This window comes from Rana temporaria, chromosome 8 (assembly GCF_905171775.1).
Source record: "Rana temporaria chromosome 8, aRanTem1.1, whole genome shotgun sequence".
Lineage (NCBI taxonomy): Eukaryota > Metazoa > Chordata > Amphibia > Anura > Ranidae > Rana > Rana temporaria.
The window spans coordinates 180286239-180300252 of NC_053496.1; the positions used below are offsets into that span (position 1 = coordinate 180286239).

Below are 14014 nucleotides of genomic sequence, written 5' to 3' on the forward strand. Positions count from 1 at the left end.
ACACACACTGACTGAATACATTGTTTCTATGTGTTTATCAGATGATGGGGGATCTAGGTGGAGCCTCCGTACTGCTCTCTCCTTTACAATAAAGTCTCCTCTTACCCGGTGATGTGAGGGGCGGCTGATTCTCCGTCATGACGTCCTTGTAGAGATCCTCGTGTCCTTCTAAATACTCCCACTCCTCCATGGAGAAATAGACAGTGACATCCTGACACCTTATAGGAACCTGACACACACAATGATACAGTCACCATCCAGACACATCCCTTGTCTGTTACTGGATAATGTCCCAGAATCCTCCTCACCTCTCCTGTCAGCAGCTCAGTCATCTTCTTGGTGACTTCTAGAATCTTCTGCTTATTATGTCTCCCAGGTTTTAGGAAGTCACATGGAGGCAATGTGATGGTCATATGATCACCCGACTTCAGAGGAAAATTCTGTATTGAAAAATAATAAGAATATCGTGTTAAAATCCCAGAATCCTCCTCACCTCTCCGGTCAGGTCTGTGTTTTATTAATAGAGATAAGAGTCATGTCATGTGACCTCCCAGAATCCTCCTCACCTCTCCGTTCAGGTCTGTGTTTTATTAATAGAGATAAGTGATGTCATGTGACCTCCCAGAATCCTCCTCACCTCTCCGGTCAGCAGGTAGATGATCTGCAGAGTGAGGTTTAGGATCTTCTCAGTTATGTGACTCCAGTCCTCCTCCATCCTCATTGGTGTCATCATTTGATCTATACAGGTCTCCTAGTAGACAGATAACTTTGGGAAATTAAATAAAGACATATTTGGATGGTCTAGAATTGTTATGATCTGGCTAAGGGTAAACACCTAATGTAAAGCACCTCATCCCAAAATTTAATTAAAGAGCGAAAGAAGGAAAACGGGATTATAGCGGTGCTGTTAAACTAGTATCGAACACAATGGAAGACTCAGTTACCATTTAATAAAAAATATACAATCAATTGTATTAGTAAGTTATACAAACTTGGTAAAATTAGAGCAATATCACTGAATCAATTTGCGGTACGGTGAGTCCAAAGTGGTGATTGCATCAGTTGTGAGCTGAGAAGATCACATGTAGTCCCTACATGTTTCTCCCATTGGGGCTTCGTCAGGGGAAGTATGTCTCAACCGTCTATACAGGTAGCAACTAATAAAGGCAAAAAACTGAATTACCACTTAGAAATTAATCATTATAAACATTTATTTAGGATTGGAGGTCCACCTATAAACAAGTCCACAAGTGAAAAGAGAAGGCAACTTACCAACCAGTGCCCTAGTGTCCCTAGATGATGAAAGGGAAAAGGAGGGCAAAAAAGGAAAAACACCCCACATGTAAGTGTTGTGTTCGATACTAGTTTAACAGCACCGCTATAGTCCCGTTTTCCTTCTTTCGTTCTTTAAATATATTTGGATGGTATTGATCACACAATATTAAAATGTGGGGGGAGAGGATAATAGGAGGGTTGCTGTACATTTAATGGCAGCCCAGTGTGGGTAGGAGGAGGACAGCAGAGGGTGAGAAGTTTGTTCTCTTGGTTGACAAGTATCCAGGACTTTGTGCAGAGTGGCAGTGGCTTACTGGGGCTCTGAATTTCAGCACCGGGTACTGCCAGGGCCTGTGTCATGAGAAGGTATTGGACTGCCTGGACACACGTTAGGTGATGCTGTGCAAGCAGACCCCCTTTAAAAAAGGAGTGCCCAGTGAGGGGTAAAAAATTGACCTTCTTCATTCCTTTTGGTATTCTGGAACTTTCCTTGCAGGAGTTCTGTAAAATAAGTGCAGATGGGAGGACCATCATAGACCGAGAGCCCCCTACTTCCCTTAGAGTCCCCCTAAGCCTTACAGTCTCGTTTTCCCTCAGAGCCCTGCTGTCCCTATCAAGGGCCCAGAGTCCTTCAGCCCCACTACTCCTTCAATAACCTTCAGCCCCACTACTCCTTCAGAGCCTTTCAACACCACTATTTTCTCAGGGGTCCCAAAGTCAGCCTCCGTACCCCCCACAGCTCCCCTAATTTCCTCAGAAACCTCAGTATTTTCCTCCCTCTGACACCAGGGAATGTTTTTTTTTCCTCCTCACCAACAATGTAATGGGCTCTATGCTCCATACTCCTGATTCCGGCACTCCATCATTGCGATGGCTGCATATTTTAATGATTGCCCATTGGCTGTCTGTGTAATGTAATAATTGCCCTTTGTAGGCCATGTATGGTCAGAATGGTCATTGTCTTGTCTATTTATTTTCAGTGCTGTGTGTTTGGAGGACCATATTACTAGAATTCATCTCCAAAATTAAAACAATGTTCTGCCCCTTAAGTGGGCAAATGTTCTGCCCCTGAAGGGGTTAATTTATGTTTACACACTGTGTGTCATAATCTGCTGGAGATAAAAGATGTCACAGTGACTATGGAGGAAGAGGACGGACATGACGGGGGTTACTGGGTGTAAATATCAAATAATATCTTATTACCTCCTCTGCTGCCAAGTTCCAGCAATGTCTTCTCTCTACTTCCTCCCGACTCACCTCTAACCCGGAACTTCCTATTTGTACTCCTACATCACTTCCTGCCTTCCATAGAGACCTCCTGTCTGGATAAAAGTGAGATCACCACCTTGTGGAGCTCAGAGGAACTGCAGCCCTGAGAAACATCTCGTAGTGTGAATACGGCCTTGTGCAAAGTGTGTATGTACTGTATATCCTTATAGATGCGTTCTTTCCCATTTCCACCAAGGCGGATAGGAATATATTCCTGCCTAGTCCAGACTTTCTCAGCCAGGGTTCCTACAAAGGTTTCTAGGGGTTCCTTGAAAAATGAACAATTTCTATCTTTCAGTGACAACTGCCATCAATGATATGTAAAGGGGGCAGTCTTCCCACTGATGACAATGTAAGAATGTCTATAAAGACATGGATGAGCGAGTTTGGAGTGGGGGAACTTGACTGGCCTGCACAGAGTCCTGAACTCTTTAGGATAATCTAGAGCGGAGAGTGTGAGCCAGGCCTTCTCATCCAACATAAGTGCCTGACCTCACAAATGTGCTTCTGGAAGAATGGTCAAACATTCCCATAGACACCCTCCTAAACCTTGTGGACAGCCTTCCCCGAAGCGTTGAAGCTGTTATAGCTGCAAAGGGTGGGCCAACTCAATATTCAAGCCTATGGACTAAGACTGGCATGCCAATAAATTTCATGTGTGTGTAAAGGCAGATGTTCTAAAACTTTTGGTAATATAGTGTACAGTATCCGTAATGGGGTAATTCTTCCCAATGACCATCACACTAATCATGAGTTCTAGAAATAGTCATTTTAGCAGGGGTTCCCCGAGATCGGAAAGTTATTTCAGGGGTTCCCCTATGTTGAAAGGTTGAGAAAGGCTTCATTAGAGTGTGTTGTAGTTGCTGTTTTACTGTGTGATTTTAAAGCGGGAGTTCACCCATTTGTAAAAAAAATAATTTTCTCCCCTTAGCTTCCTGCTCGTTCGGTCTAGGGGAATCGGCTATTTGTATTAAAATATGAGCAGTACTTACCCGTTTTCGAGCTGCATCTTCTTCCGTCGCTTCCGGGTATGGGTCTTCGGGAGCGGGCGTTCCTTCTTGATTGACAGCCTTCCGAGAGGCTTCCGACGGTCGCATCCATCGCGTCACTCGTAGCCGAAAGAAGCCGAACGTCGGTGCGGCTCTATACTGCGCCTGCGCACCGACGTTCGGCTTCTTTCGGAAAATCATGACGCGATGGATGCGACCGTCGGAAGCCTCTCGGAAGCCTGTCAATCAAGAAGGAACGCCCATTCCCGAAGCCCATACCCGGAAGCGACGGAGAGGATGCATCTCGTAAACGGGTAAGTACTGCACATATTTTAAAATAAATAGCCGATTCCCCTAGTAAAAACGAGCAGGAATCTAAGGGGGAAAAGTGCCCTCTAAGGGTGAACCCCCGCTTTAACCTATTGTTCTTTTATGGTTTCTGTTTTTCTATCTATAAACATATTTATTATTTTAATAAACTCTTATTATTTTAATTATAATCAAAAAAACGCAGTTTCAAACCAGCTTTGAAAACTGAGGAAAAAAAGATTAACACTGAAGCAAAAAAGGCTGCAATTTAAAAATTCTCCACAAGGTGGTAATCTCATGTATTGTCAATGGAACACAGACACAGGAAGTAATAGCAGGTATAGAGAGGAAGTGATGTCATGCAGACAGGAAGTTCCAGGTCAGAGGTGAGTTGGGAAGGAAACAGAGAGGAGATATTGCTGGAATTGGTAGCAGAGGAGGTAATGAGATATTATTTTCGATTTACACCCAGTAACCCCCCATCATGTTCGTCCCCCTCTTATTTATATACTGTAGATATATAAAATTAAAATATATAGACCAGATACATCCTAAATATAGAACCATTTATCCAACTATCCATCCAGAGCCTCTGGTTTATAGACCAGATACATCCTAAATATAGAGCCATTTATCCAACTGTCCATCCAGAGCCTCTGGTTTATAGACCAGATACATCCTAAATATAGAGCCATTTATCCAACTGTCCATCCAGAGCCTCTGGTTTATAGACCGGATACATCCTAAATATAGAGCCATTTATCCAACTGTCCATCCAGAGCTTCTGGTTTATAGACCGGATACATCCTAAATATAGAGCCATTTATCCAACTGTCCATCCAGAGCCTCTGGTTTATAGACCAGATACATCCTAAATATAGAGCCATTTATCCAACTGTCCATCCAGAGCCTCTGGTTTATAGACCGGATACATCCTAAATATAGAGCCATTTATCCAGCTTGTCTCTGGTTTTCCTGGTGTTGGAAATACAAAGCAAGAAGATCAAAAAACGGTTTAAACTCAGTTTAGAATTTTCCCTTTTCTGGAGTCAAACCTTTACTTCTCCGCTGTTCCTTTCTTTGTTCTCACCCACCATATAAACTGTACTATTTAAGTACCCAATAGCGTCTGGAGAGATTTCTGATATAAGTTCATGGCTTGACTGTGAGCTTATAACAGAATGCAGCCAATGTAAAGCATATTGATCTGGTGAGCAGGAAGCAATTCTTTGGCACTGTTTACCTTACTTCTGTGACAGTTGAACAGTTAAACCACCAAGGTCTGCAGAGCAGGAGTAAGAGAGCTACATTTCTGATTTGAGCTGTACTTAAAAGGTTATCTCTGGTTTTCTTTCAGATCATTGAAAATGAGGCCTGTAATATAGTATACCAAGAGGTTCAGGAGAGACCTATGTGATCAATATATTATTCATTGACAGAGAGGAGTGTCCTGTTTAAATCACATGACCAAATCAACAAGCATGGACCAAGACCAAAGCCAAGTGACTGAGAGGATATTTGACCTCACCCTGGAGATCATCTACCTGCTGACCGGAGAGGTGAGGAGGATTCTGGGAGGTCACATGACATCACTCTTATCTCTATTAATAAAACACAGACCTGACCGGAGAGGTGAGGAGGATTCTGGGAGGTCACATGACATCACTCTTATCTCTATGAATAAAACACAGACCTGACCAGAGAGGTGAGGAGGATTCTGGGAGGTCACATGACATCACTCTTATCTCTATTAATAAAACACAGACCTGACTGGAGAGGTGAGGAGGATTCTGGGAGGTCACATGACATCACTCTTATCTCTATTAATAAAACATAGACCTCATTGAATAGGTGAGGAGGATTCTGGGAGGTCACATGACATCACTCTTATCTCTATTAATAAAACACAGACCTGACCAGAGAGGTGAGGAGGATTCTGGGAGGTCACATGACATCACTCTCATCTCTATTAATAATACACAGACCTGACCGGAGAGGTGAGGAGGATTCTGGGAGGTCACATGACATCACTCTCCTCTCTATTAATAATACACAGACCTGACCGGAGAGGTGAGGAGGATTCTGGGAGGTCACATGACATCACTCTTATCTCTATTAATAAAACACAGACCTGACCCGAGAGGTGAGGAGGTAAAATATGGAGGATTCTAGGAAGTCTTTAGTGATAATTTTCTCCATTTACTCAGGATTACAAAGTAGTGAAGAAAATGTCTGGCGATCCATTAACACCCAGCAGCCATCTTCACAGGACATCGCCCATCACAGTGCCTCCACCTCACTGCCTGAAGAAGATTCTAGAAGTCACTGAGAAGATGATGGAGCTGCTGACAGGAGAGGTGAGCGGTGCCGGGAATTTTGGGACATTATCCAGTAACAGACAAGGGATGTGTGTGGATTGTGACTGTATTGCAGCGTACACACAATCGGACATTCCGACAACAAAACCGTGGATTTTTTTCCGACGGATGTTGGCTCAAACTTGTCTTGCATGCACACGGTCTCACAAATGTTGTCAGAAATTGCGAACGTCAAGAACGCGGTCACATACAGCACGCACTACAGCACAATAAAAGTGAAGTTCCATACCAAGTGCGCCACCCTTTGGGCTCCTTCTGCTAATCTCGTGTTAGTAGAAGTTTGGTGAGAGACGATTCGTGCTTTTCAGTCCGTTACTGCTCTTTGCAGCATGACGAATGTGCTATCTCCATTATGAACGCTAGTTTTACCAGACCAATCGCTTCCGTCTCGTACTTTATTCAGAGCATGCGTGAAATTTTGTGTGTTAGAATTGTCTACACACGCTCGGAATTTACGAGATATTGTTGGAAAATTTGAGAACCAGCTCTCAAATTTTTGTTGTCGAATATTCCGACAACAAATGTCCATTGGAGCCTACACATGGTCGGAATTTCTGACAACAAGCTCCCATCGAACATTTGTTGTCGGAAATTCCGAGCGTGTGTACGCGGCATATCATTGTGTGTATCAGGTTCCTATTAGGTGTCAGGATGTCACTGTGTATTTCTCCATGTAGGAGTGGAAGAATTTAGATGGGCACAAGGATCTCTACATGATGGAGAATCAGCCGCCCCTCACACCGGGTAAGAGGAGACTTTATTGTAAAGGAGAGAGCAGTACGGAGGCTCCACCTAGATCCCCCATCATCTGATAAACACATAGAAACAATGTATTCAGTCAGTGTGTGTGTTTCCTACAGATGGATCCAGTAATGGGAACCCACCAGAGAGATGTCCCCGTCCTCTGTATTTCCAGGATTCCACCCAAGGAGATCCCACCATCCCCCACCACCATCAGGTAGGTGGGACTGAGCATGAAGACCTAAATAATAACTCCAAGCTCTGGCAGGACATTCTTCTTCTATGTAGACTCTTGTTCCGTTTTACACATATATTCTATCATCTTTGGGGTTTAGGACGAGGAACTGAAAGACATCAAAGCTGATATTAAAGAGGAAGAAGAAGAGATGTTGATGAGTGGAGCTCAGCAGTCTATGGGAGGGGGAGGTCCTCTGTATTCCCGGGATTCCACACAGAAAGATCACACCATCCCCCACCATTACAAGGTTGGTTGGACAGAACATCTTGTGAGACGATGTGTGAATCTTTCTATATGTGATGTCACAATATATAATCTTATGTTTTATGTTTCTATTCTTCTCTTGGTTTAGGGTGAAGATCTGATAGATATAAAAGTTGAGATTAAAGAAGAAGAAGAAGAAGAAGAGACGTATGTGAGGGATGATCAGCAGTCTATGGAGGAGGATGGAATAATGGGGACATTTATAGAGGAGGACACTCCTACAGAGATCAGCACAGGTGGGTTATTAATAGTAAATACATTCGCTAGATAATTTATATTGTACTTTACGTAGTCCTAACACCTTCAGTATATACTTTATGTTATACATGACATACTCCTGACTTCTGCTCTCTCCCCTCTACACACTGCTATATATAAACATAATGGGCCAGATTCACGTAGATCAGCGGATCTATAGATCCGCTCGTTCTACGTGAATTAAGATCCGCTCCCGCAAGTTTAGGAGGCAAGTGGCTAATTCACAAACCACTTACCTCCAAACTTGCGACGGCGGATCCTAAATCCCCCAGCGGAATTCAAATTCCGCGGCTAGGGGAGTGTCATATTTAAATCAGGCGCGCTCCCGCGCCGATTTAAATGCGCATGCGTCGTCCGGGGAATTTCCCGGCGTGCATTGCTCCCACTGACGTCAATAGGACGTCAGTGGTTTCGATGCGTACGCAAACTACGTAGTTCCGTATTCGAGAACGACTTACGGAAACTACGTAAAAAAAATACAAATCGACGCGGGAACGACGGCCATACTTAACAATACTTACCCCTGCTTTTAGCATGGGTAAGTATACGACGGGTACCGCGCTACGGAAACGACGTAAGAACACTGCGACGGGTCCGCGTACGGTCGTGAATTTCGCGTATCTCGCTGATTTACATATTATTCAGTGTAAATCAGCGGGATCGCCCCCGGCGCCATTTTTAATTCAAAAAAAAGATCCGACAGTGTAACACAGTGTGACACTGTCGGATCTCAGCCCTATCTATGCGTATCTGATTCTATGAATCAGGTGCATAGATAGGACCAGAAAAAATCCGAGATACGATGGTGTATCTGAGATACACCGTCGTATCTGCTTCGTGAATCTGGGCCAATATGTGTTTTGTTTTTTTTGTTACACCCATTTTCTACCAGCTGGACATTTTATATCACCCAAATAACCAAACTGGTTTTAAAGCTAACCCCATATAGGTGATCCCCCCTGTCATACCTAACTAATGATACAAACGGAATAAGTCAGTGAAGCACTGCCCAAAATTTTAGGAAAGAAATTAACTGGTAGGAGATCAGAGGAGCAATTTACTAGTTACCTTGAGGGGGGAATTGTAAGATCCTCAGAGACAAAACTGCCTGATGTGGGCGGAGTCCTGGTTTAGGGGAACCAATCAGCTCATGTCTAGTAATAATCTTTGTATTTCTATTTTAGTAGATGGACGGGAGATGAGGAAAACCTCAGAGGATTGTCTCACTTTGTCTCCAGACTGTAAAGTAGAAGATGAGGACATCACACAGTATAGTCCAGGAGAAAACCTGACTACCTCAAATGTCCATCCAGCACCACACAGTGTAGATGGACCATCGTATTCCTCTTATCCTGAGGAACCTCAGACTGTGCGGGACGGTGCCGGACCATCTTATTCCTCTTATCCTGAGGAACCTCAGACTGTGCGGGACGGTGCCGGACCATCGTATTCCTCTTATCCTGAGGAACCTCAGACTGTGCGGGACGGTGCCAGACCATCGTATTCCTCTTATCCTGAGGAACCTCAGACTGTGCGGGACGGTGCCGGACCATCGTATTCCTCTTATTTTGGGGAACCTCAGACTGTGAGAGACGGTGCCGTCCTTCCAACTGATAAGAGGTTTTCCTGTACTGAGTGCGGGAAGTGTTTCTATTATAAATCTCACCTTGATATACATAAAAGATCTCACACAGGTGAGAAGCCCTATTCCTGCCCTGAGTGCGGGAAATGTTTTTCAGTCAAGTGCAGTCTTGACAGACATCAGAAATTTCACATGGGGAAGAAGCCGTTTTCCTGCCCTGAGTGCGGGAAATGCTTTGGACAAAAATCAACTCTTGTCCAACATCAAAGCACTCACATGGTAGAAAAACCATATTCCTGTCCTGAGTGCGGGAAGTGTTTTACAAATAAATCAGCTCTTGTCGCTCATCGAAAGTCTCACACAGGGGAAGAGCCGTATTCCTGCCCTGAGTGCGGGAAATGTTTTTTATATAAATCACGTCTTGTCACACATCACAGGTCTCACACAGGGGAGAAGCCTTTTTGCTGTTCAGAGTGCGGGAAATGTTTTGTAGAGAAGTCTGCTCTCAGTTATCATCAGAGATTGCACACCGGTGAGAAGCCGTATTCCTGTCCTGAGTGTGGGAAATGTTTTATAAAAAAATCTGAAATCGTCGCACATCAGAGAAAACACACGGGGGAGAAGCCATATTCCTGTCCTGAGTGTGGGAAATGTTTTTCAGACAAATCCTCACTTTGCAGACACCAGAGATGGCACACAGGAGAGAAGCCGTATTCCTGTTCTGAGTGTGGGAAATGTTTTGTTGTAAAATCCCATCTTGTCACACATCAAAGGTTTCATACGGGGGAGAAGCCGTATTCCTGCCCTGAGTGCAGCAAAGGTTTTTCAGACATATCCTCTTTTCGCAGACATCAGAGATCTCACACGGGAGAGAAGCCACTTTCCTGTCCTGAGTGAGGAAATTTTTCCTCACTGAAGTCCTGTCTTCCTGTACATCAGGGGGTCCCACACAACCCTTGGGGTGTATTAGTGTCTTGAGTGCGGGAAATGTCTTGTATATGAATGTTGCTGGACATGTGGGAAAGAAGCACACCCTGATATACACCTCAGATATACTCCATGGCTGATCTTCATCATGTAAGAAACAGTTGATAAGGAGATCAGAGATCACCAAAGACATGGATGAAGTGTTGTACCGTGTCGGCCATTGATAGCAGGAGAAAAATAAAAAAGTATATGATGTAGTGTGGGCTATCACAAACACTTCGAGGTCTGCTTTTAAATATTTTAGTTGAGTGAGTGTGACGCGCATTCTTCCAGCCATGACAAATATTGGTCGTATTTTATTTTATAAAGTGATTTCCTATGGCTATCAGCTCCATCTAGTGGCAATAATGCGATATTGCGCTACTAATTCCACATTATGGCCAGAAGATGGAGCTGATGATCATAGGAAATTATTGTGTTAATTTAAATATAAACAAAGAAGAAATGTTCTGCGCTATAGACCGGATGTAAAATAAATAAGATCAAATATACTCTGTGCTGAGACTACTACTGCAATAGAGTCAAAGAACAATATAGGGTTGTGAGGTGGGAGTGGCGCTGCTTATTTCCAGTAAATACACGTGGAGTATACATGCTTATGAAGTGCCAAATTTCTGCTCAATATGTTATATGTGCGCAAAAACGAAATAAATATAAAGATCTAATTAAGTCGTATGCAAATAAATTCATAAACTGTGTAGTCAATGAAAATATACACTATATTGCCAAAAGTATTGGGATGCCTGCCTTTACCAGCACATGACCTATAATGGCATCCCAGTCTTATGCCGCGTACAGACGGTCGGACATTCCGACAACAAAACCATGTTTTTTTTGTTTTTTTTTTGACGGATGTTGGCTCAAACTTGTCTTGCATACACATGGTCACACAAATGTTGTCGGAAATTTGAACATCAAGAATGCCGTGACGTACAACGCGTACGACGAGCCGAGAAAAATTAAGTTTATTCTCCAGTGAGACTCTTCTGCTTCATTCCGAGCATGCGTGGAATTTTGTGCGTCAGAATTTCCGACAAGTTTTGTTGTCGGAAAATTTGAGAACCAGCTCTCAAACATTTGTTGTCGGAAATTCCGACAGCAAATGTCCGATGGAGCATACACACGGTCAAATTTTTCGACAACAAGCCCACATCGAACATTTGTTGTCGGAAATTCGGACCACGTGTACGCAGCATTAGTCCGTAGGGTATATAATTGTGAGCATTGGGCTGGGAGATGTATGCCTAAATATGTGAAGGAAAAGGAGACTTGTAACCGAGCATGTAAATCCGAGGGAATGATAAGAGGAAGAATCTCCGACTTACTATAGTTGATTTTAAAATTTGATAGCGAATGGAATCTCTGTAGCTCAGCCATTATATCAGGGAGGGAGAAGCCTGTCCACAAGGTTTAGGAGTGTGTCTATGGAAATGTTTGACCATTCTTCCAGAAGTGCATTTGTGAGGTCAGGCACTGATGTTGGCTGGTTGTCAAGTTCCCCCACTCCAAACTCGCTCATCCATGTCTTTATGGACCTTGCTTTGTGCACTGGTCCAAATCATTTGGTGGAGGGGTGATTATGGTGTAGGGTTGGACTTGGCCCCTTAGTTCCAGTGAAGGGAACTCTTAAGGCGTCAGCATACCAAGACATTTTGGACAATTTCATGCTCCCACTTTGTGGGAACAGTTTGGGGACGGCACCTTCCTGTTCCAACATGACTGCGTAGCAATACTGTAGCTGCTGATTTTTAATATTAGGACACTTGCGCACACTACGAATCCAACGGTGTCTTGTCAGTGGGGAAGCCCATTGACAGCTACTGACTTATCGGTTGTTACAGACACTGTGGCCTGCTTACTTGCCCCGCTCCATAACAACCAGCTTACACTGTGCCCTGATTGGGCAAAGCTTTGCCCAATCAGGGTGCAGAGCTCAGTGCTTTGCAGGGTGTTTGTCGGGGCGAACACCCTACAAATTTAAGTGTCCGGTGAATGGCCGAACAGGCAAATGAATGGCCTGAACTCATGCTTGGGCCGAACCGTTCGCCCATCTCTAACTGGAAGTGCAGTCGCTGTATATTTGAGGGGGACATGTAAGGGAAAAAACAGGAGGTGGACAGAGGCTGCGGACATGATATAAGAGATGGTTAGAGGCTGCGCTGACATGATGCAGAAGGTGGACAGAGGCTGCGGACATGTTACAAGAGGTTGTGGGAGGCTGCAGACATGTGACAAGAGGTGGTGGGAGGCTGCAGACATGGTACAAGAGGTGGTGGGAGGCTGCAGACGTGGTCAGAGGCTGTGGACATGATACAGGAGGTGGACAGAGGCTGCGGGCATGTTACAAGAGGTGGTGGGAGGCTGCGGACATGCTACAAGAGATGGTTAGAGGCTGCACTGACATGGTACAGAAGGTGATCAGAGGCTGCAGACATGGTACAGGAGGTGGTCAGAGGCTGCGGACATGGTATAGGAGATGGTCAGAGGCTACAGACATGGTACAAGAGGTGGTCAGAGGCTGCGGATATGGTACAAGAGGTGGTCAGAGGCTGTGGACATGGTACAAGAGATGGTTAGAGGCTGTTCTGACATGGTACAGGAGGTGGTCAGAGGCTGCAACAATGGTACAGGAGGTGGTCAGATTGCGGACATTGTACAGGAGGTGGTCAGAGGCTGTGCACATCGTACAAGAAGTGATCAGAGAGTGCGGACATGTTACAAGAAGTGGTCAGAGGCTGTGCACATCGTACAAGAAGTGGTCAGAGGGTGCGGACATGGTACAAGAGGTGGTCAGAGGCTGTGCACATCGTACAAGAGGTGGTCAGAGGGTGCGGACATGGTACAAGAGGTGGTCAGAGGCTGTGCACATCGTACAAGAAGTGGTCAGAGGGTGCGGACATGTTACAAGAGGTGGTCAGAGGGTGCGGACATGGTACAAGAGGTGGTCAGAGGCTGCAGACATGTTACAAGAGGTGGTCAGAGGCTGTGGACATGGTACAAGAGGTGGTCAGAGGCTGCGGACATGGTACAAGAGGTGGTCAGAGGCTGCAGACATGTTACAAGCGGTGGTCAGAGGTTGCGGACATGTTACAAGAGGTGGTCAGAGGCTGTGGACATGGTACAAGAGGTGGTCAGAGGCTGCGGACATGGTACAAGAGGTGGTCAGAGGCTGCAGACATGTTACAAGCGGTGGTCAGAGGTTGCGGACATGTTACAAGAGGTGGTCAGAGGCTGTGGACATGGTACAAGAGGTGGTCAGAGGCTGCGGACATGGTACAAGAGGTGGTCAGAGGCTGCAGATATGGCACAAGAGGTGGTCAGAGGCTACAGTCATGGTGACATCACTTACTGGAACATGGAAGTCACCTTTAACAATACAGGGGTCCTCAGATACCTCTTCTCCCATGCAGCCAGCAAGTTGAGAAGCGGGGTGAGGGGCCGAAAATGACTTCTCACCAGACGGGGCCTCTAGTGATTTGGGGGCCCTAAGCGGCTTGCATAGTGAGCCTATCGGTTTGGATCGACATTATGCCAACTGAAACCCAAAGTTCATCCCCAGTGAGAAACAGAAACTGATTATTTTTTAAAGAACTCCTAGCGACCATTGGAGGAACCCTGGCTGAGAAAGGTCGGACTAAGCAGGAATATATATCTATCCTCCTTGGTGACAGAGGAGATGAAAGGACAAAGCCGAGTTCACGCTATGAGGTGTTTCTCAGGGCTG

At 44.9% G+C, this 14014-nt stretch overlaps 1 protein-coding gene across 1 annotated transcript; it reads left to right on the forward strand.

Annotated features, from left to right (window-relative positions):
• The first annotated feature begins 5323 nt into the window (after nt 1-5323).
• Nucleotides 5324-10220, forward strand: LOC120910562 (gastrula zinc finger protein XlCGF17.1-like). The gene is made up of 2 exons (XM_040322319.1): nt 5324-5344; nt 9304-10220. The coding sequence occupies exons 1-2, from the start codon at nt 5324-5326 to the stop codon at nt 10198-10200; spliced, it is 918 nt and encodes a 305-aa protein (XP_040178253.1). The 3' UTR covers nt 10201-10220.
• Nucleotides 10221-14014: the final 3794 nt, after the last annotated feature.

Bases quoted from the DNA above. Each gene is read 5' to 3' on its own strand.
- LOC120910562 (XM_040322319.1), top strand. From the start codon at position 5,324: ATGGACCAAGACCAAAGCCAA. The intron at 5,345-9,303 runs GTGACTGAGAGG...GGGGAACCTCAG, and splicing joins TGGACCAAGACCAAAGCCAA to ACTGTGAGAGACGGTGCCGT.